This window comes from Leptidea sinapis, chromosome 9 (genome assembly GCF_905404315.1).
Source record: "Leptidea sinapis chromosome 9, ilLepSina1.1, whole genome shotgun sequence".
NCBI lineage: Eukaryota > Metazoa > Arthropoda > Insecta > Lepidoptera > Pieridae > Leptidea > Leptidea sinapis.
The window spans coordinates 12365319-12389255 of record NC_066273.1 but is presented as its reverse complement, the minus strand read 5'-3'; the positions used below and the strand labels follow the sequence as shown (position 1 = coordinate 12389255).

The following is a 23937-nucleotide window of genomic DNA, read 5'->3' as shown; positions in this document are numbered from 1 at the left end:
TTGTTCAAATGTCAGCTTACTTATATCTCAACCTTATTAGCGACTTAAATTACATCGAAAACCTTATTTGTCTCTATTTAATTAATATTACGTATATTCTGTTGAAGTATATAAAAGTAAATATGTTTTAAATGTAATAAATGTAACAAAGTGTCAATTGGATTGGCATATAATATTTTTTGAGCAACCTGAACTATTTTGAACTTCAAAGAATCTCTTTAATATTATATAGCCAAGCCCCATACAGCTTTTGCAGTGCACGTCCAATAATGACTGCCCAATTGAAGAAACTTTCGAAGAACAAATAGAAAGTGTCAAATTTTAGAAAAAAATGTAGCCTATATTAATCACTGCAGATAATATTCATAAAATCGGTTAAGTAGTTTTGAGTAATCTATAAAACACACAGAAAATCAAACCCGTTCTCTTCAAAATATTACCTATTAAATATAATCCCAATATTCGATGCTACGCGTGTCTTCTTAAAAATTGCTTCTATGGATCTAAAAATTTAGGACATGCTGATTGGCCGTCAGACTAGGCAAACACAATCAAGTTTTGGCCGCCATATAATCCTTTGATTTATGAATTTTAGAAAGAATTATAGCATTTATTTGATTTATTTACCTTCAGTAGTACTTTCTTGCGTTAATGATGTTGGTTCGTTAGATTCGGTGGAAGATGTTTCGGCATATTCACTGGTTCCAGTCTGTGTTGTTCCAGCTTCTGTTATAGTAGAGCTTTCAGTCGAACTGAACCCAGCATCTGTTGTCGAGACTATTTCTGTTCCTGTTATCGTAAATAATTTTAGTAAAATAATGTGAGTGGTAAAAGGAGGTTATAACAAAAAGATACAGACAGACTACAACACACGATTAATAAGGTATAACAATATAGAATTTCAATTCAATATTATCGGTCCAACAAAGTGAGTCTCATTGCATGAATAAATTATGGTGCTGAATATATACGACTTGTTATTCGTATTAATTTGCAAGGGGGCAACCCCTTTTCTCCCGAGCACTATTAGTTATCTTTCGGCTTGAAGAGCGCCATGGCTAACAAAATTACTTGTTTACTTAGACATAACATCGTATATCACGTATTTGGCGACGACCTCATTCACAGTGCAATAAAGTTATGGATTTTCATTAATCACTTGAAACATGCCTTGCTTGACTCATCATAACTACTAAAATTTTATAAAAGTGGAATTGTATCGCGTTTGTTTGCGGAAGGTCATTTTGCTATGCTTTTGCATAATCTTAATCAAACATTGATATGGTGAGTCAATGGTACTTGGAGACTTTTCCTCTTGAAAGGTGAAATACGTGTACTTTAGAAAGTCATCCAAATATATTGGTATTATGGGTTATTATTGTGGCCATCAGGTTACCCACAAGTTCGTTGGTCAATAATCTAAAGAAATATTTATGTAGAGCTTCTCAATAGTCAATCAATACTTCGTCTACAGAAATCAGGTGGATGAATACCCAAGCTAAAGAACTCTTAAGTGTATAGGAATAAATATATTATGGAAGAATAACTTATGTACTAATTACCTACTATAAAATACACACCTATTTCTGTGCTACCAGTCTGAAGACCTACATCAGTTGTGCCACTTGTAGATTCATCCGTATTCATTCCCGTTGTAGATTCTATAGTTGTTTCAGTAGAGCTGTCTGCTGTAGATTCTACAGTACTTTGAGATGATTTGTCAGTATTTGTTCCAGTTGTGCTGTCTAAACTGCTTTCAGTTTCATCGTCGGTATTTGCTCCAGTTGTGGATTTAATAGTACTATCAATAGTACTATCTGTACTCGTTTCAGTAGTGGATTCTATTGTACTTTCAGTTCCATTGTCAGTATTTGTTCCTGTCGTCGATTCGAAAGTACTTTCAGAAGCATTTTCTCCATTTGTTCCTGTTGTAGATTCTATAGTACTTTCATAAGATTCGTCAGTATTTGTACCAGTTGTAGATTCTATGGTACTTTCGAAGGATTCGCCAGTATTTGTTGCTGTAGTCGAATCTATAGTACTTTCAGTTTCATTGTCATTGTTAGTTCCGGTGGTAGATTCTATACTTATTTCAGTAGTATTATCTGTTGTTGTTTCTACAGTACTTTCAGTTGTTTCATCAGTATTAGTTTCAGTTGTTGAATCTGTAGTACTTTCAGTTCCATTGTCATTATTTGTTGTAGTCGTAGATTCTAAAGTAGTACCAGTAGCAGTATCTGTAGTTGTTTCTACAGTACTATCAGAAGATTCATCAGTATTTGTTTCAGTTGTTGAAACTATAGTACTTTCAATATTTGTTCCAGTTGTGGGTTCTACACTACTTTCAGTAGATTCATCAGTAATTGTTTCAGTTGTTGAATCTAAATTAATTTCTGTTACATTATCTGTATTTGTTACGGTCGTACTTTCACTATATTCTACAATATTTGTTCCAGTGGTGGAATCAATCGTACTCTCAGTTGCAATGTCAGTAGTTGATGAATAAATAGTGCTTTCAGCATTATTGTTTGTGTTTGTTACAGTTGTGGATTCTTCAGTACTTTCGGTAGTTTCGTCGGTGTTTGTTTCGGTTTCTGTAGTGTGTTCAGAAGGTTTATTGGTATTTGTTAAAGTTGTCGATGCTATAGTGATATCAGTAGATTCATCTGTGTTAGTATCTGTTGGGAATTCGCTAAGAGTTACCGTTACCTCCGTTACACTTATATCTGAAAACGGATCACATAATGTAAGAACAAAAAAACTATATATCCAACAATTTTTAAAATAAGAGAGAATATAATTACAGTTTTTATGTCAATTACGTATTTGCGAAACTTGAAAACAATTCTTTTAAAGATGTCAAACATTTGTTTGGCTAATGAAATTTATGGTCTCGTTTCTAGTGGACCCTTTGATCCTATCCTATTCAACACACAAGCTTTATAACATTGGTATCCTATAACTGTGGAAAATTATCCTATAATTTATATGTAACTAGCTGACCCGACAGACGTTGTTCTGTTCATAATAAAAAAAAACTCTTGCGGGTGGAATTTCGAAAAATCCGAAATCTCTTATATATATATATAGATTAACAAAAAAAATACCTGCACCAGAGCCTTCTTCAGTAGTAAATTCTGATTCAATTTCAGTGAAAGCGGTCCAGCCACCAGAGCCTTCTAGAACTGAAAAAAGAGATATGCAGTTACCTGTGGCAGTTTTTATAGTATCATTTCACAACAATTCTCTATCTAAAGTTTCGGATTACGTGTGCCTCGTCTTATGAAGTTATTAAATTATTAAGGAGTTGAGGACTTTTAATGCATGTTTTACCAAAAATTCTAGAATCTTTTATAATTTTTCATGGTGACTCTTGCTGCAAACTACTTTACAAATATTACAGGCAGTGGTTGCCTAACGGCCATTCCAAATATTCAGCCTATCTCCGGTTGTGGCGTTCTTGAGATTAAAATCAGAACTACTGGTGACTTTTCTGTCTCAATAAACTTATCGATGGTAACTCATCTTATCCGTACACGCTGTCTGTCAATGGGACGACGTATAGCTTTTATGAAAATTAAAAAAAAAATAAGTTTTTATGGAAATTGCAACAGTGAACTGGCGATAAGACTGACTTATCGGGTATATTGGGACAGCTTCACATTATTGACAGCTAGTTACTGACAGTAGAAGGTAGTAATTTATCTCTATCTGTAGATAGTATATTGGGAACGGTCGTTATTGTGTAATGTATGTGTAATTATTTGTCTTTTGTATACTGGCAGTTCTTGTGCACCACCAGAAAATTCGCAAAATCGGTGTTGGGCTTTGCGTTTAAAGATACAAAGCGTAAGGATACCCATCGTCAATACGGATAATAAATAACTAATGTATTTGGGATTTTTTAAGATTTTCCACGCTTTTTTTTTTATTTACTTTTTTGGATATTAGTGTTACGAGAATCAATAGTTACCTGGGCTATCACTAAACATGACGTCGAGCTGAAACAAAAATAATAAAATAATAATGTCAGCCTATATTTAGAATTAACTGAACGGAGAGTACCAAAAATAGATTACGAAAAACAAAAAGAGCTTGCAAAAACGATATTGAAATCTAAGCCCGGGAATCACCGTACAGGTTCTGTGCTCAAATAATTTACCAGCAGCAACAATTTTTCTCTCTCAACTCACTCAACTTAAATAGTTTCATAAAACAAACAGAAAAGGAATATGTTAGCTTGCCTCATTACTGGGAAGAGTGTCACCAATAACTTCGGCTCCTTCTTCTTCGTAGTCCTTTTCGTACTCAATACATTCCCCGAGAATGTAATCATCATCCATAATGGGTGTAGACTTAGTATTCAATGGTAGCATTTGGTCTGTAAGTATAACATTTACTATAAGTATTATCACTAAATAATAGTGTAGACAAAGAACTATGTGTCTTCAAAAACCTATTTCTAGGACACTGTATTTTGAACTAGTAATGAAGATTCATATCTAACTATCGTTTTGCATTATATGATAACAGATGACTACCAAATATTATATATAATACTAGCTGACCCGACAGACGTTGTTCTGTATATAATAAATAAGATAATGTTTTTTATGAATTTGTCAATAATATTTCATAACATCAAGAATTGCTTCGTAAAAGTGCACCCTGTTGTTGTAATGAAATTGTTTCACAGCATAACTGTCAAACCGTTGCGTCAATAAATTCGACGGGGTACGCATCTAAGGAAAAACAAATTTGTTGTTTTTATTTAATTCCAAGCATTTTCCTATTTATTTACCTTTTAAACCTTCCCTGTACTTCCACAAATAAATCAAGACCAAAATTAGCCAAATCGGTCCAGCCGTTCTCGAGTTTTAGCGTGACTAACGAACACCGATTCATTCTTATATATATAAATATAATATTTGGTGGTCGTCTATATATCTATATATCTTCCAAGGTAAATGAAGTTAGTTGCCCACATCATGATCGGATGGCTTAATCAATAAATTACCAGCGTCTGACAGTATGGGCGGCTAAGCTGACAGCTAATGGTAGTACCGTTAGTACCGCTAATATCGTTTTGTTCTTGTGATGCATCATAGTATAACAATTCATTATGGGTATTGATTTAGAAAAAAATAATTATTTTAAAACAAGGTAAATAAAAAGTCAAAACTAAATTAATTTATTAACATTATGAACTTTTGTTTAAAATATGTAGGTAGGTATAAGATAAATCATTAGTGTTATATAAATGTACCTATCTGCCCATCTCGTAGCTAACAATAAGTATAGATACTCCAAGTTAGTAGACGAAACGTGAGTTATACAATACAAATGTACAAAGGAACAACTGATATTGATTGGGATTATCCGGAACCCGAGGTTCCTTATTATTTTACCTTTCTTCAGCTAAGATAAAATACGACAGTTACCTTCATCACAGGGCTGTTCATTACATGATCGCCAGTTCTCAGGAATGGAATCTTCAGCACAGTCTTTAGACTCCTTGTTACCGCGAAGACACATAATTGCTCGTTTCTGTTCACCGCCGCCGCATACCTTTGTACACTGAAATGTAAATTTACAAAAATATTATTCATAATATTTTTTTTCCGCATAGAAATATTCTACTACCCTCTTCTCCTTTACTATAATATATCCAGATTGTGATACGACGAGTTACAGCCAAATGACGAAGAGTCGGTTTGGCGTACATCAATAATTGAATGACGTCATATCAGTAACTTTTGTAAATTGCAATAGTACCTATACTACATTTTAAATTTATTCATCCACAAGGAATCGATGCTTTTGTAATCATGAAGTAAAAACTACGAAAAATGTACCAAGAATACTGGCAGAATTCTGCTGATCCGTTGACCGAAATAGCTGCCAGCGCTTGGGTTTCCTGTGCCTCTGTTTAGACGCTTAGTTAGTACTTTGTGAATTATCCGCACCGCTGGACCACTCGAACCAAGTGACTCGACACAAACAGGACGAAGATATAGCGTTAACTGAGACCGATATATGTGTTAAGTTTTCTATCTTTGGCAGTCAAAGCAACAGCTCCAGCACTAAATGAAATAGCCTGGACATTAAGAGGAACCATAATGTCGACGCAAGTCGCGTCCTAGGCCACCAGCATTCCCCGAGCTTATGGGAGGTCAAGCCATCAGGACGCCTGTCATCAAGACGGTATATTTGGAGCGGCAAATGTCCTGCGGATGGCTTCACTAATGCTGACGTGACAACTGGAACGGTCTGCCAATTTTAGGCTGGACATCTCCTGACGTTCTAAAGCATCTACGTACCTACTCGCCACAGCAGCATTGATGTGGTTCACTTAGTTTTATTAAAAGGCATAAAATTCATTTATTTTCTCAAAATTAATTACTTTAGAATTCTTTTTGATGTCATTTCTAATATACGACACTACTATCGCTTCGGAAAGAAATGGCGCTCTGAAAGAGAAGAAGCGGTGCAAGAAATTCTCCCAACATTCTTATTTTTGCGCTCGTTTTAATCAAATATACACTATTGTACTGTCATTGCTATTGCTATAAAATAATCATAATCTAGTCCCAGGCTGTCGGATCACTTAGATATTCAGCTGTGGAGTCTACTACTCCACTACGACAGAGCTATTTTTATTAAAATATTTAAATTTATTTATAGATAATGCCTGGGACTTTATTATAAAAGTGTATACATTTTATGAAGCCTGCTAGAATTAGTTACAAGCAATACCTTATTTGTAGTGTTATAATAATGAAAATCACCATTATGAGCAAAAAGGTGATGTAATTTTTGTGAACGTATATTAAATTTTCATAAGTGTACTGACAATGAACAGTCATAATATTTATTTCTTTAAATTTTTATTTGAGAGCCTGTCCTATTCCTATTTTAATCGATAAATCGATATAATGTTTCAACATACATTAGTCCACGGTGCCGCGAACCACTGTGCTGGACATTTTTCATTCGGGACTTCGCATTCCTTGGTATCGCTGTATCGTTCTAGTTTGCTGCATTCCTTGTCATCAACCTTCTCCACCGATACCCCGTCGTATCGTCCACAGAATACAAGACGTGTTTTGTTACCTTTACCACACAACGCTGAACACTGAAATTATTTATAGAAATTAAAGTAAGGGAACAATTTACAGATTTTTTATAAACTTTACTTTCCCATCTGTATCTCTATATCGACCATTATCTTTATTACCTGAACAGAAAGACCAAGACAGTAGACGAATATTCAATAAAAAGAATAATAATATTGTTATATTTATTTCGTTTTGAGACAAAAAAAGAGGAAAAAATAAACCTTAACAATATAAAATCATTAATTGCCTAGCCGAACCAAAACGAAGAAAATATTTTTAATGTTCAACCGTTCTGAAGCGATGTAAAGTCAACTAGTTAATTATTATTAAAAACATCATAAAACATTGTTTTTTTATAACTTTATTCTTTATGCTAGTAGTTCTACAGTATTCCGTATAGGTGGACACCACAGCGGCGCCGTGTATCAGCCCTGAAGCAGTATTTTTTTAATAATACTTTTTTTACAGCACAGTACAGAATTAGCAGGGCAGGGAAGGCGAGGCAGACATAGGCCATGAGCGTCTTTTGTTTTTTTTTTATAGTCTGGATGATAAATTTAACACAAACAATGTCCACAACACACTAATTCAATTAAATAATCTGATCCAAGAATTACCTGGAAAAAACATGTGTGCAAAGTTGAATTAGCGGTAAAAACCATGCATGCATCACGCAGAAATCTGTGCCCGCGACCGGCGCTACCACGAGACGCAGAGCAGGACAGAAGCATGTCTGCGCCGTACATGTTTGCACCGCAGCCTACGTAGCTACATATGTACGTAGGTACATATGTCACAAAATCTGCTCTGCCTTGCGCTGCGAGCTTCGTCTACGTCTCAGCATACGCCCAATATTTCAGATTGTAGGGCGCCATAGCTAGTAAAACTACTGGGCAAATGATACTTTACATCTCATATCTCAAATTAAAGCCACTCACAAATTTGGGTTCAATCAAATATCGCGGAGTAGCACTACATTGAAATGGGAAAGGCGTATCATTTACTACCTGGTCAGATCTTGCTTATCTTGCCACTTTTTCTCTTAAAAAAAGCTGATGAATAGTGAACATCGACATACGAACAAATATCAATATTAATTTTTGCCGGCTAGATTATGGGTGGTGGTGGTACCACAACGGTGCCTTTTTCTGCTGTGAAACAGTAATGTGTAAGCATTATTTTGTTTAAGTCTGAAGGGCGGTAGCTAGTGAAATTACTGGGCAACTGAGACTTAACATTTTTTTGTCTCAAGGCGACGAGCGAATTGTAGTGCCGCTTTGAATTTTGTTTTTTTTTTTCAAGAATCCTGGCCAGGACTGCATTGTAATGAGCAGGGCGTATCAATTACCATTAGCTGAACGTCTTGCTTGTCTCGTCCCATGAAGTCATGTAAAAAATAAGCGAAAAAGTTAGTCTGGCAGGCATGAGCCACGGGTCATCAGTAATAGTATAATACGTACTTTGCTCCACTGGGTCGCGTACCATTGTACTTCGCAATCAGGTAATTTGTCTTTATCGCACGGCTCTTCCAAAACAGGCATTTGATGATAACTGCACATGCTTGGATCAACCACTTGGCGGTTTTCAGTCACGCATTGGGCTACCCTAGTTCTGTTTTTAGATGAACATGTATCACACTGGAACACAAACATTTGATATTTATTTTCAAAGTAATTTATTCAAACAAAAAAAAATGCTTACAGATATATCTATATTTACATGAATCCCTATTTCACTTGGTCACGGCATCACGCGTGAACGGCTGAACCGATTTCGCTAATTCTTTTTTTGATGTGTTCGTTATTGTCAGGAGAAGGTACTTATGGAAATTGAAGGTGAAGAAAAATAATTGGGGGTAAAAGTTAAGAATACTTCACCACCATATAAAATTATTTCTAATCTAACCTTAGCGCTTTGGACAATATAAACTTTATTAATGTAACCTTTGACATAGAATTGACAGAATGCGTGCTACAAACATTCTTAAAGAGGGTGTAAAAAAACTGAATTTCGTTTATAACAGAATCTTCGGTCAGAGTTATTTTATTGATGAAATACACGTTAAATAATTAATTCATTATTTCTTACACAAGGTTATTGAACTTCTTAGTTAAGAGCCATCACACCTAATTTTTAACCTGAATTTTTATTCAGGAAAATTAGCCATGTATAGTTTTTAAGAATTAGTCAGTGTTTAGTTTGTTTTCAATACCAAAGAACAAATGATGACTCAGATCAGATATTGTTTGTGAAAAAATCTACGGGTCGTTTTATAGTGTTAGCAATTGTTTTATATAGTCACAATATATTATAAAACAAAGTCCTCTGCCGCGTCTGTCTGTCTGTCTGTTCGCAATAAACTCAAAAACGATTGCACTGATTTTCATGCTCTTTACACCAATGGATTGGATGATAGCGTGGTCGAGGAAGGTTTTAGATTATAATTTGTAAAGTTTTTGTGCAGATTTTTGTATACATTAATAAAAAAATTAAAAAAAAATTGTATTCAATGATGTTTGTTAGAGGTGTTTAAAAAAAGTAAGCCGTCTGGGAGGTTTCAACGAAACCGCTGTCTGAACGTTTTGAGATATTATAACAAATTAATGTAAGGTGGAATTGTGTATCTTATATAAGTCTACAGAATAGACTGTATGGCATGTGTATAACCTTATGGCACCTTAATACTTTAAAAAAACGGTAGTTGAAGGGTATGATCATTCAGATATACGTTTTTGTTTCATTTTTAACTCATTAAATTAGATTACACATTTCCGATGGCTTTAGACTATATTATTCCCGAATACATCTTTTTTTTCTATTGACAGAACAGCGTCTGCCGGGTCAGCTATTATATCTATAAATAATATCATTACATGAAAGTGTGGTAAAATACATTATTGAGAATCTTCGATCTATCGAGAATCAAAATGGAATAAAAATTTTGATTGAAATTGATATTTGTTAATTGTCATTAAACAAAAAAAAAATAACAATAAAATATTTTTTACAAACAACACCGACTATAAACATACATTTGAAACAATAAGCAATCCCATTTCTTTCGCTGCGTTCGTGAGTAAAAAATAGGTACCTACGTACAATAAGTACTAACGATAGATTAGTAAATAACTTCGATTAAGGATTGGTCTCTGCTGCGCTCCAGCTAGATACCACAGGCGTAGTCGCAAAATGCGGCAACTAATACTACCGGCTCAGACTACAGACCCTCAAACTAAAATGCCGGTTTACGTAGTAAAAAAAAAAAAGAAATAAGAGAGACACGGAGATCACATATCATGAGTAAGTATTTTGTGTTTTATTAATTTCAATGTAAAATAACACGAAGCGTATGTTACAAACATTTTAAAGATGCCATTGTGTGTCAAGATGCCACGCACACAAGCATGTAATAGTTGCTGTAATAAAATAGCTATTGTTCTTAGGTACTGCGGTATCTATCTGGAGTGCAGGGGAGGCCAATCCTTAATCTAAGGCAAATAATAAAAAAAGTAAGGATTTTTTAATTTTAATTATACAATTATTATAATAATTGATATCTATTACGTTTAATAGTAACTCATATCTTACCCCCGTCCAATTACTGAGCACCCAATCCACTGCAACACAAAGATGCAGGATACAGGGCTGTTCTGCAGGTGGCTTCTCCTCAGGACACTCCTCGTCTCCAAACACCTCCACTCGACCGTTGACTCGCCGATGACAGACCACTTGCCGGGTTTGCTTACCCCCACCACAAAGCTTGTCACACTATTGAACAAATTCAAATATTTTATTCAAAATAGGATGTGACATCACTTATTGAAAGTCAAAAACTACCACCCATTCCAAAAAGAACGCTTCAGGCCTGAGTAGAATGGGCGTAACAAACTTAGCAGGCTTATTTACATCAAAAAATATGTTTACAAAGTAATATTGTACAATTAAACTTATTATTTTTAATAGCCTGAGGGCGGTCGCTCTATTCCCAATCTGTGGTATCATTAAGACAGTCATTTATGTTATAACCACACAAACGTTTTTTAACAATTCTTTTGAATATCGTTATAATTTTGTTTTAAAGATTTTTCTGGGATCTTGTTGTAAAAGCATATACATCGCCCCACAAAAGACTCGCTAACTTGACCTAGCCGAGTAGTAGTCATAACAAGTTTATGTTTATTCCTCGTGTAAACATTGTGATTGTCACAGTTTCTAGAAAATTCCTCAAGGTGCTTATGAACAATTATGAAAACGTAAATCATTTAGCAGGTATCATGAATAAACTAAGAATTACAAGCCAACTAGCTGATGCCCACAACTTCGTCCGCGTAGATTAACGGCCTTACAAATAAAATTGGCATAAAGTTATAACTAAGCATAAACCAAGAATTTGTAAAATGTTTACAAATAGACATTTTGCTTACGAATGGTTTGTTCGGACGTACGAGTATAACGTTTCCCGCGTTTATTTGCAAGGCAGCTTGTCATTAGGAAAACTTCAGAATATCATTGTATTGACAGTGTTGTCAACGATATTGTAAACATTTTGCATTTTCTTTGTTTATCATCAGTTATAACTTTATACCAAGTTTATTTGTAAGGCCGAAAGGGTTTTTAAAAATAATAAGCAGGTTTGGAATTGAAGTTTATCTCATGTCCTATTCCAGTTCCGGTTCCCGTTTTCGCTCCCGTTCCCAACATATTATATGAATCTTATTTCGAGGAAGATTGCTATGGCAAACTAAACCTACTATTGGTATAATTATAATTATATTTTCACAAATCCCGCGGGAACCATTGATTTTTCTAGGATAAAATGTAACCTTTGTGTTTTCCGAAGCTCTAATCTATCGCTGTACTTGTGCAATTTCATTAAAATTGGTGCAGTTGCTCCGGCGTAAAAGCGTAACAAACAAACTTACATTCACATTTATAATATTAGTAAGGATGAAGATGAGTGGCGTTCTTCTACCAAATACAACCAAACTATAGAAAGATACGCGATGCTACCAGGACAATACATAGGCAAAAATCCTGAGCGGCACTTCATTGTAACGGGCAGGGCGTATTAATTACCACCAGTTGAACATACTGCTCGTACGTCTCGTAGTTCTCAAAACAACGAGAAAGATAGAAAATACACTGTTTTTATGATAGTCTTAAATATAATTATTATTGCAAATATTATTTGAAATTATGAGTAAATTTTCTTACAGCTTTCCATGGTCCCTTGAACCAAGTTGGACAGGTTGCGTTCTTGTTACATTCCTCGAATCGAGCCGGTTTTCGTCCGTGGAGCTCGATGCATTCCTTATCATCGACTATTGACGAATGTCTGAAAGATATCAAAGAATTTAGAAGTCTTATACAATAATTTATACGTCTAGACTCTAGATAGACTGTGACAGCTGTGAACACGTCGAAAAAAATAGCGGTGAGCTGTTAGCCTCTATTTTAAGCAACGCACCCACACTTAAACAAAGTGACTTACTTATCGCCAGTGTAAGACGTAGCTTGTCATGCACAAAGTGTGACCTTCAGACTGAAACACAGTAATGTGTAAACATTACTGTGTTTCAGTCTGAAGGGTGCCGTAGCTAGTGAAATTACTGGGCAAATGAGACTTAACATCTTGTGTCTCAAGATGACGAGCGCAGTTGTATTGCCGCTCAGAATTTTTGGGTTTTTCAAGACTCCTGAGCGGCACTGCATTGTAATGGGTGGGGCGTATCAATTACAGCTCGTCTCGTCCCTTATTTTCATAAAAAAAGGCTTGAGCAATAAACCTAGTCTAATGTTATGCGATACCTAATTGCAGAGGCTCTATCTAGATTCTAGACGTAAAAATAATCTAAGCTAGAAGTCACATCCTCAAAAAATACATGATGCACTTATGGAACAATAGGTAGCCTTGCGTAAGTGTACTTTAATAGTTGGTTATTCCAAGCTTATCTGAAAAGCAAATAGTAATCTCAAAAGCTGATTTGAGATTAATCTCAATAGAACCTTTTCTTGTCCTTGATTAACGAGGCTTGAAGTTGTCGTTCAGGTGAGTTCATTAGACATAGTAATTCTAGATATTCTCATCTTTCTAATGGCATGTGCCTTTTATATATGTGTTGTGCATATACGCTACAAAGTATTGGGAAAGATTAAACATCACGAACAGAACTGTTGTTGCCAATAAGCCTGAGATACAGCAAACACCTAAATACCAGGATATAAAAAGTACTTGGAGATATTTCAACCAGAAATAGTTCTAGTTGGCTCCACAATAATAGTTCTGTTCGTCATTTCCGTAAATGGTCTGATTTCGCATAATCTCAAGCCACACTTCATTAAGTTTAATCTCTTTTATAATTTATAAGAAAAGTTATGAACGATGCGGGATTCGAACCCGCCTTCCCGGTTACGTCCCGTCGCTCTTCTAACTAAGCCAATCGTCCGAATGGTGTTGTGGCTCCATCCCACATCGTCCATAAAATATATTGTTCGAAATTGAATTTATATATTACTAAACACAGTAATGTATAAACATTACTGTGTTTCGGTCTGAAGGGCGCCCTTCAGTAGCTAGTGAAATTACTGTGCAAATGAGACTTAACATCTTATGTCTCAAGGTGAAGAGCGCAATTGTAGTGCTGCTTAAAATTTTTGGGCTTTCCAAGAATCCTGAGCGGCACTGCATTGTAATGGGCAGGGCGTATTAATCACCATCATCTGAACGTCCTGCTCGTCTATTCTCGCATTTCCATAAAAATATATAAATTCTAGCTTTCACCCGCAACCTCGTCCGCGTAGAATAGTTACTTTGGGGAGCATTTTTTTAGGTGTGAAAGCTTGGATTCTTTCGCCCCCTTTTTCATCCCCACACACATCGAAATTTCAAAAACGCTAGAACAAATATTTATTTATTTCTTATCAAGTGCATAAATACAAAGTTTCATTGTGTCATCTTTGATTGTGACAAAATTCTATTCAAACCTACACCCCCTATTTCAACCCCTCCAAACCTCTTAGTCATGATAAAAGGTAGCCTATGTCCTTTTCCAATTTCTAGTCCATCTCTGTACTAAATTTAATCGAAATCGTTTCAGTAGTTTATGCGTGAAAGCGTAACAAACTAACATTCACACTTATAATAACGCCACTTTATTTTTAATGTGATAAATGCGAGCTTACCCATTACTGATAACCTGCTCACAGCGAACCTGCCGCGATCTGGTTCCATCTTCTCCACAAGGCTTCGAGCAGTTACTCCAAGGTCCCTCCACCCAGTGCGCTGGGCACACCTCCGTGTTGCAACTCTGGTTAGTAGGTGGCTTAAGACCTTCATCACACAGGTTATCTTTTACTTCATCTAGTTCATCACGCGACCGACAGCTCACATTGCGTGTTTGAAAACCTGATTGAACGAGATAAAAGCGGTAAATACTAGAACCTACAATATTTGTTAAGCTGGAACATCTGTTACTAATACATACGTAAGTATTACCTATTCTGTGCTAATACACCATTTGACGTCACCATTCATGTATTTGCTTAGCATAAGAACAAACACCAAAGCCTCCCGTGAGTATCTTACAATGCCATCACTTATCACAATACCTACCTTATAATACGTACAAGTATAACACATGTATTTTTACATAATTTTGTAAAAGAAACATTTATTGCACGGCGATCATTTTTAATCGACTTTTAAAAAGGTTTTCAATTGTACTGTATTGTAACAATAATAACAATAATAATAATATAATAATTATTGTAACTACATTATTTTGTCGTAATTATTGGATTGACTTTTAGGAAGTCTTTTCATTTCATTTAACTTAGGAGAACTTTAGAAATAAGTCCATTATTAAGTTGTAGTACACAATTATTTTTTTACTTTTTAGTGCTTAATATAATGTTTTGGAATAGGTTTTTTTAAAGTCGGTTGGTATTTGTTATTTTTTTTTTATTGGAATTGGCTATAGCACATATACACAGTCTTACAAAATTTATTGTTGCTGTCCATTGCATTGGCTAAAATAGTCACTCGTTAGTGAAAACTTTACTAAATGCATCTGTATCTAAAATTTGTTTTAAATTAGTCAACTCTGCTTCTATTTTGTATCCAATATTTTGGTATCGCACAATTTTATTGGTAGGTACTAAGCATAATATAATTTGATTAAGTTATTCGTATACATCGAATTATGAGAAATAAAGTTTGCCAACTGATTAGCAATTACAAAAATTGAAATAAATAATATTGAAAAATTATCAAGATGTATGACAAAAACCTCGAGGCGAGCGACTTCGTGTTAGTAGAACACCTTCCTTACTAGTCGACGTCGAATCTACGAACGAATTGAATCTTTGATCGAACTTATTTATTCGTAGCTTCGTTCACCTACCTCTCTATTATACAACACACATAAGCTTCTTTGACTGTTTAGTAACTTTTTATTTATTATGCCTATTAAATTTAAACGCGAACTCTTAATACCTACTAAGCATTTAGATTATAAATATTATGATTGAATAACTTAGAAGTGGCAACCCTAACTGCTCAGCCGGCTCTCGCGTTGTGATTGCCGGCAAGCTACCTCTGCTCTGATTTGCTTCTAGATGTATTACTTACTTTGCTAGTGCACTAGTGATGTGAACAGTATGGATATCGATAATATTAGAAATTGACATTTAATCAAACATGCTGTTATATTACAATAATTTATGTTACTATACATAATGAAAAGCATTAAATATGAGTGTGGGTTTATAGTGGTTGGTGACCCTGCCTACTGAGCTAGAGGTCCCGGGTTCAAATGCCGGTAAGTGCAATAATTTATATGATGAATATGAATGGTAGTTTCAGAGTCATGGATGTTTACATGCATTTATGTATGTATGTTGTATTAAATATATCGTTGTCTTGCACCCATAGTACAGGCTGTGCCTTGTTTGGGGCAAGATAATTTGTGTAAGAGTGTGTCAGTATTATTATTATAATAACATCACACGTGTATTTTAATGCCTAATTATTTACAGTTACATACACTACTTTATCTACCCACATATCATAAGCCTCCACGATGCATTCAGGAGCCGCATATTATGATTTAAAAATTGAAATTTAGTTTATTATGAAATGTGCAGGCATTTGACGTAAGTTTGAAATAGTAGTAATTACAGTATGGCGAATGGCGACGATGTACAATCCGGCTAAGTTAGAAACCGAAAATTTGATTTAAAACAAAGTGGATTTCGGCTATGTTTGTTTTTTACAAGATTATAGCTGTCATCTGTCAATCTATAAAATATGACTGCACGTTTCATACTCGAGTGAATGGCTTTTTTCAGAGAGAGTTTCGCTAGGCTGCTGAGCACCATACATTTTAACCGGTCATAATGGTAATGAAAAGTTTTCTGGCAGCTATCATAGTTTTTTTTTTTCAGAGACTAACTAGAGTCAGCCCCAACTATCATATCGTTCGATATCTTACTTACGTGCAACATTTGTCAACTTTGTTTGCAAATTGACATTTCATTTCCAACTAAACGTCATCTTAACTGATATTAGAATAGGAGTCATTTCAATTAATTTCTTTGTTTATCAGAGATCTTCGAAGGGAGGAAGCGAGTATGCATGTATTTTGGGATTGACTGAAAGAAGTGGCGCACATCATGGAACCTTATTAATAATTGTAGAATGTAACAAAACTAAGAAAACGCAAATCGTAATTAAGCCTAAAAAAGTGGGAGAAAAAAGATATACCTAAAAGTAAAATATAACCCTAAAATTATTTAACGATAATTTGTATCTTATGTCTATGCCTAACTACTGTCTGCTAAAAGATATGTGGCAGGTTGGCCAGCAGTGGAAATTTAAAGATATTAGTAGAAAGTGCTAATAATTGAGTATTAATAATTCATTCTTTTTTCAAGCAGGTATCGATACTTTCATAGAAGTTACCTACTCATTTTAATACCAAAAAACAATAATAATCATAATGAATCTTATTGTGAATTACTACTGATTTGAGTAGGTATCAATAGTTCGATGGTGTCGGAAGTCGGAACATCCATAATAATCCATAAATAAATAACGACAAGGGCTGTCATGTCAAAATATGAAGATGTCAATTGCTCAAAACGTTCTGTTAGTAAAAGATGACTTATTTTTAATAAATTATAATAATTTCTTTCTTTTGACTCCCATATCTTAGCGCTTCAATATTTTTATATAAACATCGTATAAACTTATGTTTATAATTAATATAAACTTGTACTTGTAAGATGCTTCCTTAATTTTTAAATTATTGGGTCCATCCCCGCCATCTTCCTTTGAATGAAATAATAACTATCGAAATCGATGTTATTATTTAGCATAACATTTTTACAGATAAGAAATTTCTACCAACAAAACAGTCTATTTTAAATGTGGTCATAATGTTAGCTTCTTGAACACATCATGGAGGGCTTATGATACTTGAGTATATAAAAAATATTCTTTATTTCAGTGTTAGTGATACCTCCACCACACGAAGCACTGCAGGGTGTGAATTCACCATGAACCCAGTTGTATTGCTGATGCGGACGGGGAGCCAAGGCGGTCGGCAAGCTGTACTCATACTGGACACCCACATTGTCATCAACGAGGAGCAGCTAAAAATAAAAGTTGACATAGAATCATAAAATGATCTCTTCTTCTTCCCATTTAGATACAAGTTTACAAGCCTGTTCAATATCACGCCCGCTATAACCATGCTAAATATATTTGACTAAAGAAACATCATTCATCATCAGCCGGAAGGCGTCCACTGCTGGACAAAGGCCTCCCCCAAAGATTTCCACGACGATCGGTCCTGCGCTGTCCTCATCCAACATATTCCGGCGATTTTGACCTGATCGTCGGACCATTTTATAGGGGGCGTACCCACACTGTGTCTTCTGGTACGTGGTCGCCATTCGAGGACTTTACTACCCTTACGGCCATCTATGTGCCTCAAATGTGTCCGTCGAACTATGTGCCCTGCCCACTGCCACTTTAGTTTCGCAATAATTTGGGCTATGTCGGTAACTTTGGTTCTCCTACAGAAACAAATTATAACTTAATTCTATTCCATCAGATAGCCTGACGAAAAAAAGCCTCGCAGTTTCGGCTAAAGAGTCTGACAAACATACCGAAACTTAAGTAGGATGCATCATTCGACTGTTGGAAATTTTGGCACCAATTTAAGGTTGGATCATTACCAGATTCTGCAGCATTAGCAAAAACCTTATCTTAAGGCTCAATGGCTCTATGGTTTTCAAAGAACTTTCTACTTTCAACCAAACTGGAATGAGCTTTCTTGTACGATGTTTCCTGGATGATATTGCCTGGGGGCGTTTTTAAAAGGCGTTTTGATTCGTCAGCAAAGCTTTTGTGAATAGGCATGTCGCGGCAATTCTGTTTACAAAAACATCGTGCTTATAATAATAGGCGGTATTACTTGTTTTGCTTACTATACTGCTGTAATTGCAAGTACAAACTGAAGCTTTAGATTTGTTTTATTGACAAGGCTTTTTGCAAGTTTGATAGTTTGTTTTGATCGTTATCCGAAGAAATGACCGATCAACTTTTTTTAAAATAATCTTCAATAATCTTCTCTCTACTGGATGGAGCGCTAGTAGCGTATAATTTTCAATTATTTTGTGTAGTTTTTAACTTCATTTAACCTAACCCAATGTAGTTCAAAGTAATCTTGGTAAACATTATAAGATCTTCAAATTTCACTCTGCTTAATTGACCTAAATGACCAATAAATATCGTGGGCGAAAGTGATTTCTCATCATCCATACTTGGAGCGAGCGGTACCAAGTAGAACATCTTCTTTTCTAGTATCTATATAACATCTATGAACAAATATTCCATCAATATTTTTGTGTGTGGCTTTGTTAATATCAAATCTATTAACTTCTATGACCTTTTTAATACATTCTTATTAAAAAGTCACAAACGTATAAAACTTTAATATGAACCTACCTAAACAACAAAAAACAACGCCATTTAAAAATAAAATTCATTTTTGACTTACCAATGCAAAATTAATTTACAATAAAGCCCTCACTGCACCGCCCCTCTTGATGTACTACTTATAGAATTTATACTTACTTTGCCATCAAGTGACCATCGTAGTTGGTCCTCCTATTCCTGTATTAGATGGCTTTGGACCAAAAATAGTAACATTTTTCTATATCAGAAAATTTATTTACAGATAAAAGTCTCGTAATGTGTATCCATATTATCCTACACTATAAAAGATTTACACTTACTGATAAATACAAGGGTTCTGTGGTGGGACCGAGAGTAGTCAGCTTATCTGGCGCAGCAAACCCTTGGGGCGAACGCTCGTAGTGCCACAGGGTACCAGCTATCACAATACTCCTCGGAAAGTCGATGCGGTATCCGCCGTTTAAATAATATTTGTCCTTGATCTTGCTTCTGATAGCTGGAAGTATTCAAAGAGATTATAATATACCATCTTGTTTCTCGGAAGCTTTGAATTTTAGTTTGAATTATTTCGCTAACTCAACTCTAAATTGGCATAGAATGAAGTTTTAGAAGGTATTTACATAAATATATCATTATATTTGAGAGAAAATACGTTGCCAATAAATAAAGGAATGTAAAATGTCGGCCAGTAGTGATTCGCTCTCGTTCGCACATATAGCATCGCCAATCTGCCATGCCTATTTCGCCGTCAGACCAGTATATTATGCAGCAAGACGTTCAACTGAATGTAAATGATACGCCCTGTGCATTATACTTCATGGCTGCTCAGCGTTCTTAGACCAAAAATAAAATTCTGGGCGGCATTTGCACTAGTCACTTTGAGTCTTTAGATAATTACTTATTTTTACGTCTAGATAGACTGTGACAGTGTGAACACGACGAAAAAATAGCGGTGAACTGTTTGTCTCTATTTTCTGCAACACACGCACACTAAAACGAAGTGACATACGTATCGCGAGTGTATGACGCGCATCTGTCATGCACACTAAAGTAATAAACCTGGCATATTAACATACTTTGTATAGCAGCAAAAGGCTCTACTAGACGTATAAATTATCTATGTTTGAGACATAAAATATTAAGTCTTAAAAGGCATAAAAAGGCATAAAAGTCATTTATTTTCTCAAAATTGATTCCTTTACAATTCTTTTTGATGTCATTTCTAATATACTAGATACTACTACGGCTTCGGAAACAAATGGTGCTCTGAGAGAGAAGAAGCGGCGCAAGAAACTCTATTTACTAAACTACTACTAATAGCATCAATTTGATAAATGTTATAAAATTAAATTTAAACTTAAATCTCATTGTTATTAAATTAAGTATTCTCATTGGAGACTTACATATTATATCTAACCTCATAATAATATTGTAAGCAACACCTGTTTGTAATAATCTTTTGATTACTGCGTTATTACAGTCTTCTTTTCTTTCTTGTAATGTAACACTTATATAGTAACCCGTGGACATTGTCGTAGGTTATGTACTAAGTATTACTTAAGTTATTTCTTCCTCTAATCATCTAGTGTGTAATTGTTTTGTGTCCCAAATAAAAATAAAATAAAGTCTTATTAGACCAATAGTTTCAATAGTTACGGCGCATTTCAAACCGAAACACAGCCCCTTTAGCATAATACTGTAATGGAACAGTAGTGTAACTCAGCAGTCTCCTTGAAATTTATACTAAGTCTGGGCGGAGCGTTAGGGTTGGTACATACAAAAAGTAAAATTACGGATTGACGATACGAAATCGGGTAGTGACTAGTGTCAGCGGCGCGCGGCGTGGCACTGTATAATTTTGTCTGTCCAAGATTTTTTATGACAGTAAGGGACGAGACGAGCAGGACGTTCAGCTGACGGTAATTGATAAGCACTGCCCATTACAATGCAGTGCAGCTCAGGATTATTGAAAAACAAAAAAAAAACTGAGTGGCACTACAACTGCGCTCGTCACCTTGAGACATAAGTTGTCAAGTCTCATTTGCCCAGTAATTTTACTCGCTACGACGCCCTTCAGACTGAAATACAGTAATGCTTACACATTACTGCTTGACGGCAGAAATAGGCGCCGTTGTGGTACCCATAATCTAGCCGGCATCCGCTGCAAAGGAGCCTCCCACTGGTAAAATTGCTTAGCGGTCGTGTAAATCGGGCGCTCTAGTATGTAATATACATTACTCTATTGTGGCTATAAGATACACCTAGCCAACATGCTGTGTAAGAATCCTCCCACTGGAAGTTATTATTAAAATAAAAATATAAACTCTTACCGAGGTAGTTGTTTGACTCCCTTACTTCATAAATCACAATGCTTGTGGCACCTTCAGGTATTAGAAGCACGTCGTTATATCCTGTGGTTTATAAAAAGGAAATATTGAATTAATATCATGTGTCTTAATAATAATAAAAATAATAATAAACCTTATTTTAATTTTCCATTTAATTTTTTACATTTTTATGTTACTATGTTACTTAGATAAGTATACAAATATGATTTCTATTCTGTTATGTTAGTTAAAATAATTTGCCTTATTAACGATGTTAGTTTATTAATTTCTTTCTATTCTTTATTGTAGTTCCCTAAATCAAGGCTTAAACTTTCTAAAATCATTATCAACGAATTATTTGCTCACATCTTTCGGACATTGCTCTGGATAAAAACTTTAAAACATGAATCGTATATAATATCTGCGATCGAATAAAGAAAACGACTTCTCTATAGATAATTATAAGCGAATACCGAAGCCGGAAGACAATCTTCTATTTACCTTTCCTGAGATCATTTGAGTCGATGATTCCTGTGCTGGTGTGACAATGGGTGCCGTTACCTCTGCATTGTCTGCATTTATCTTCTTTAGCGTTTGATCCAATCATCATGTCACAGCCAACCGGCTGAAAAGTGAAAACATTTTTATATCAAAATATTTATTTATGTTACGTTTTGTTTGTTACCAAAATCCAAACTTGATCACTATTTACTAAAAATACTAAAATAATATCAAGCAAAAGGTACAAGATATTTTTACAATATACCAAAAATACAATGATTATTCTAGCTTCGCTAAATCGCATTATTATGCGTTTTACATACGGCGTCGTGAGTTTACAATAATAATAATAATATTGACACACTCTTACACAAATTATCTTGCCCCAAACTGGCATAGCCTGTACTATGTGCGCAAGTCAATGATATATTTAATATAATTTACTTACTTAAACATACATAAATACAAATAAACATCCATGACTCGGAAACAAACATTCATTATTCATCATATAAATGATTACACCTACCGGGATTCGACCCCAGGACCTCTAGCTTAGTAGTCAGGGTCACTAACCATTCGGCTATATCGGTCGTCAATGTCCGTCAAATATGTCTTGGGCAAATTGGCAACTTGTTCAATTGCTGTATTTTCGACATTTATAATTATTGTAAATGTAAGGGTGACCATCATAAAAAAACAGGTTAGACGAAGTAGACTTAATTTAGTAATCAGTATCCTACATATCAATATGGCACTTTCTATGAAAAGACAAAGTAAAGGTACATTATAATAAGAAAAATCAATTCTTCGAAGTGAACGGACATTGACATTTTCATCATATCTAGGTAAAGATAAATTACTACTTATTCAGTAGTAGGTCCCAGAAACAAATTAAGACTGTTAATCACAACGCAGAGCCGAGTGTAGCGTGCCGCGGCAGCGGCCGACCGGTGCCAAAACGAAATTGTCCCTTGTTCACTAGAAAGTCCCAAAAACAAATTTAGATTGTTAAACACATCTTTAAAATTACCGTATTTTTCTGGACAGTCCTTTGTACACGCAGAATTTGGACTGTTTTCAATATTTTTTGGTGTCACATACCCACAACTCGACGCCATTTTATCTTGTTTTGATCACGAGCGACGCGCGTGGTAAGAGATAGAACTAAATACTTAAATTTGCCGCGGCATATTCTAAACGGTGTTTGAATTGCCCATAAAATAATGTAGCATAATTGTAGCAACGAGCATTTGTAAATGACGACGCCATAAGTGAAATACGAATTCATATGATGTGACATATATAATATATTTACAATCTAATTATACTCTTAGTCTTATTATGTTTATCGCTTAATTTATGTTCTAAGCAATTATTTTATACGCTTTTTTATTAATCCCATGGTCTAAAGCCGAGCTGGGTATATTTAAAATAGTTTTTTAAGGTTACCTGACAAACGCCCTCCACACAGACATCGAACGATTCGTCATTACAACGAGTCCCATCAATGACCCTGTCTTTAAATCTGTAGTAAAACCGATCCTGCTGAGGCATGCACGTCAGCTCACAAGGGTTCGATGTTTTTGTGTATGGCACCCAACTGAAAAACAATGAAATTCAAACTTAATCTTTATTGCCTTATAATTTTGACTCGGGTAATGTAAATGTTGATGTAAAAGTGGCAATGAGAGAGTGATAATACCATTTCTTCATTTTTTTATGCTCAACTTTCCTTCACATTGCTTTACAATTCATTTTATTACCATAAATATACCCCCTTATTCATAATAGTCTGCTAACTTAAAGCATTGCTAATTCTCACTCTGTCTTCTTCTATCGACCTAAGTCAGAATGAGAAAAAACACTCCTTAGCGGCTGCTTAAAGTTAGCGGACCATTATGAATAAGGGGGTTTGTATACAAATTTCATTTGGACAAAAATGTATGGACGATGCTGAATTAGAACCCTCTCGAGCTACGTCTCATAGATCTTATCAACTAAGCCA

At 35.0% G+C, this 23937-nt stretch overlaps 1 protein-coding gene across 1 annotated transcript in view; it reads right to left on the bottom strand.

The window, feature by feature from the left end:
* Window positions 1–619: 619 nt before the first annotated feature.
* Window positions 620–23937, bottom strand: part of LOC126966092 (papilin-like) — a 103646-nt gene continuing 80328 nt past the window's right edge. The window contains exons 5-20 of the mRNA XM_050809967.1: window positions 23382–23532; window positions 21930–22053; window positions 21432–21512; window positions 19422–19597; window positions 17639–17771; window positions 14301–14523; window positions 12333–12453; window positions 10707–10886; window positions 8579–8755; window positions 6950–7135; window positions 5442–5577; window positions 4245–4381; window positions 3974–4001; window positions 3108–3185; window positions 1563–2726; window positions 620–789 (exon numbers count right to left, since the gene is read on the bottom strand). Coding sequence (XP_050665924.1) covers window positions 620–789; window positions 1563–2726; window positions 3108–3185; window positions 3974–4001; window positions 4245–4381; window positions 5442–5577; window positions 6950–7135; window positions 8579–8755; window positions 10707–10886; window positions 12333–12453; window positions 14301–14523; window positions 17639–17771; window positions 19422–19597; window positions 21432–21512; window positions 21930–22053; window positions 23382–23532 — 3265 coding nt within the window. The remainder of the gene's footprint in view (window positions 790–1562; window positions 2727–3107; window positions 3186–3973; window positions 4002–4244; window positions 4382–5441; window positions 5578–6949; window positions 7136–8578; window positions 8756–10706; window positions 10887–12332; window positions 12454–14300; window positions 14524–17638; window positions 17772–19421; window positions 19598–21431; window positions 21513–21929; window positions 22054–23381; window positions 23533–23937) is intronic.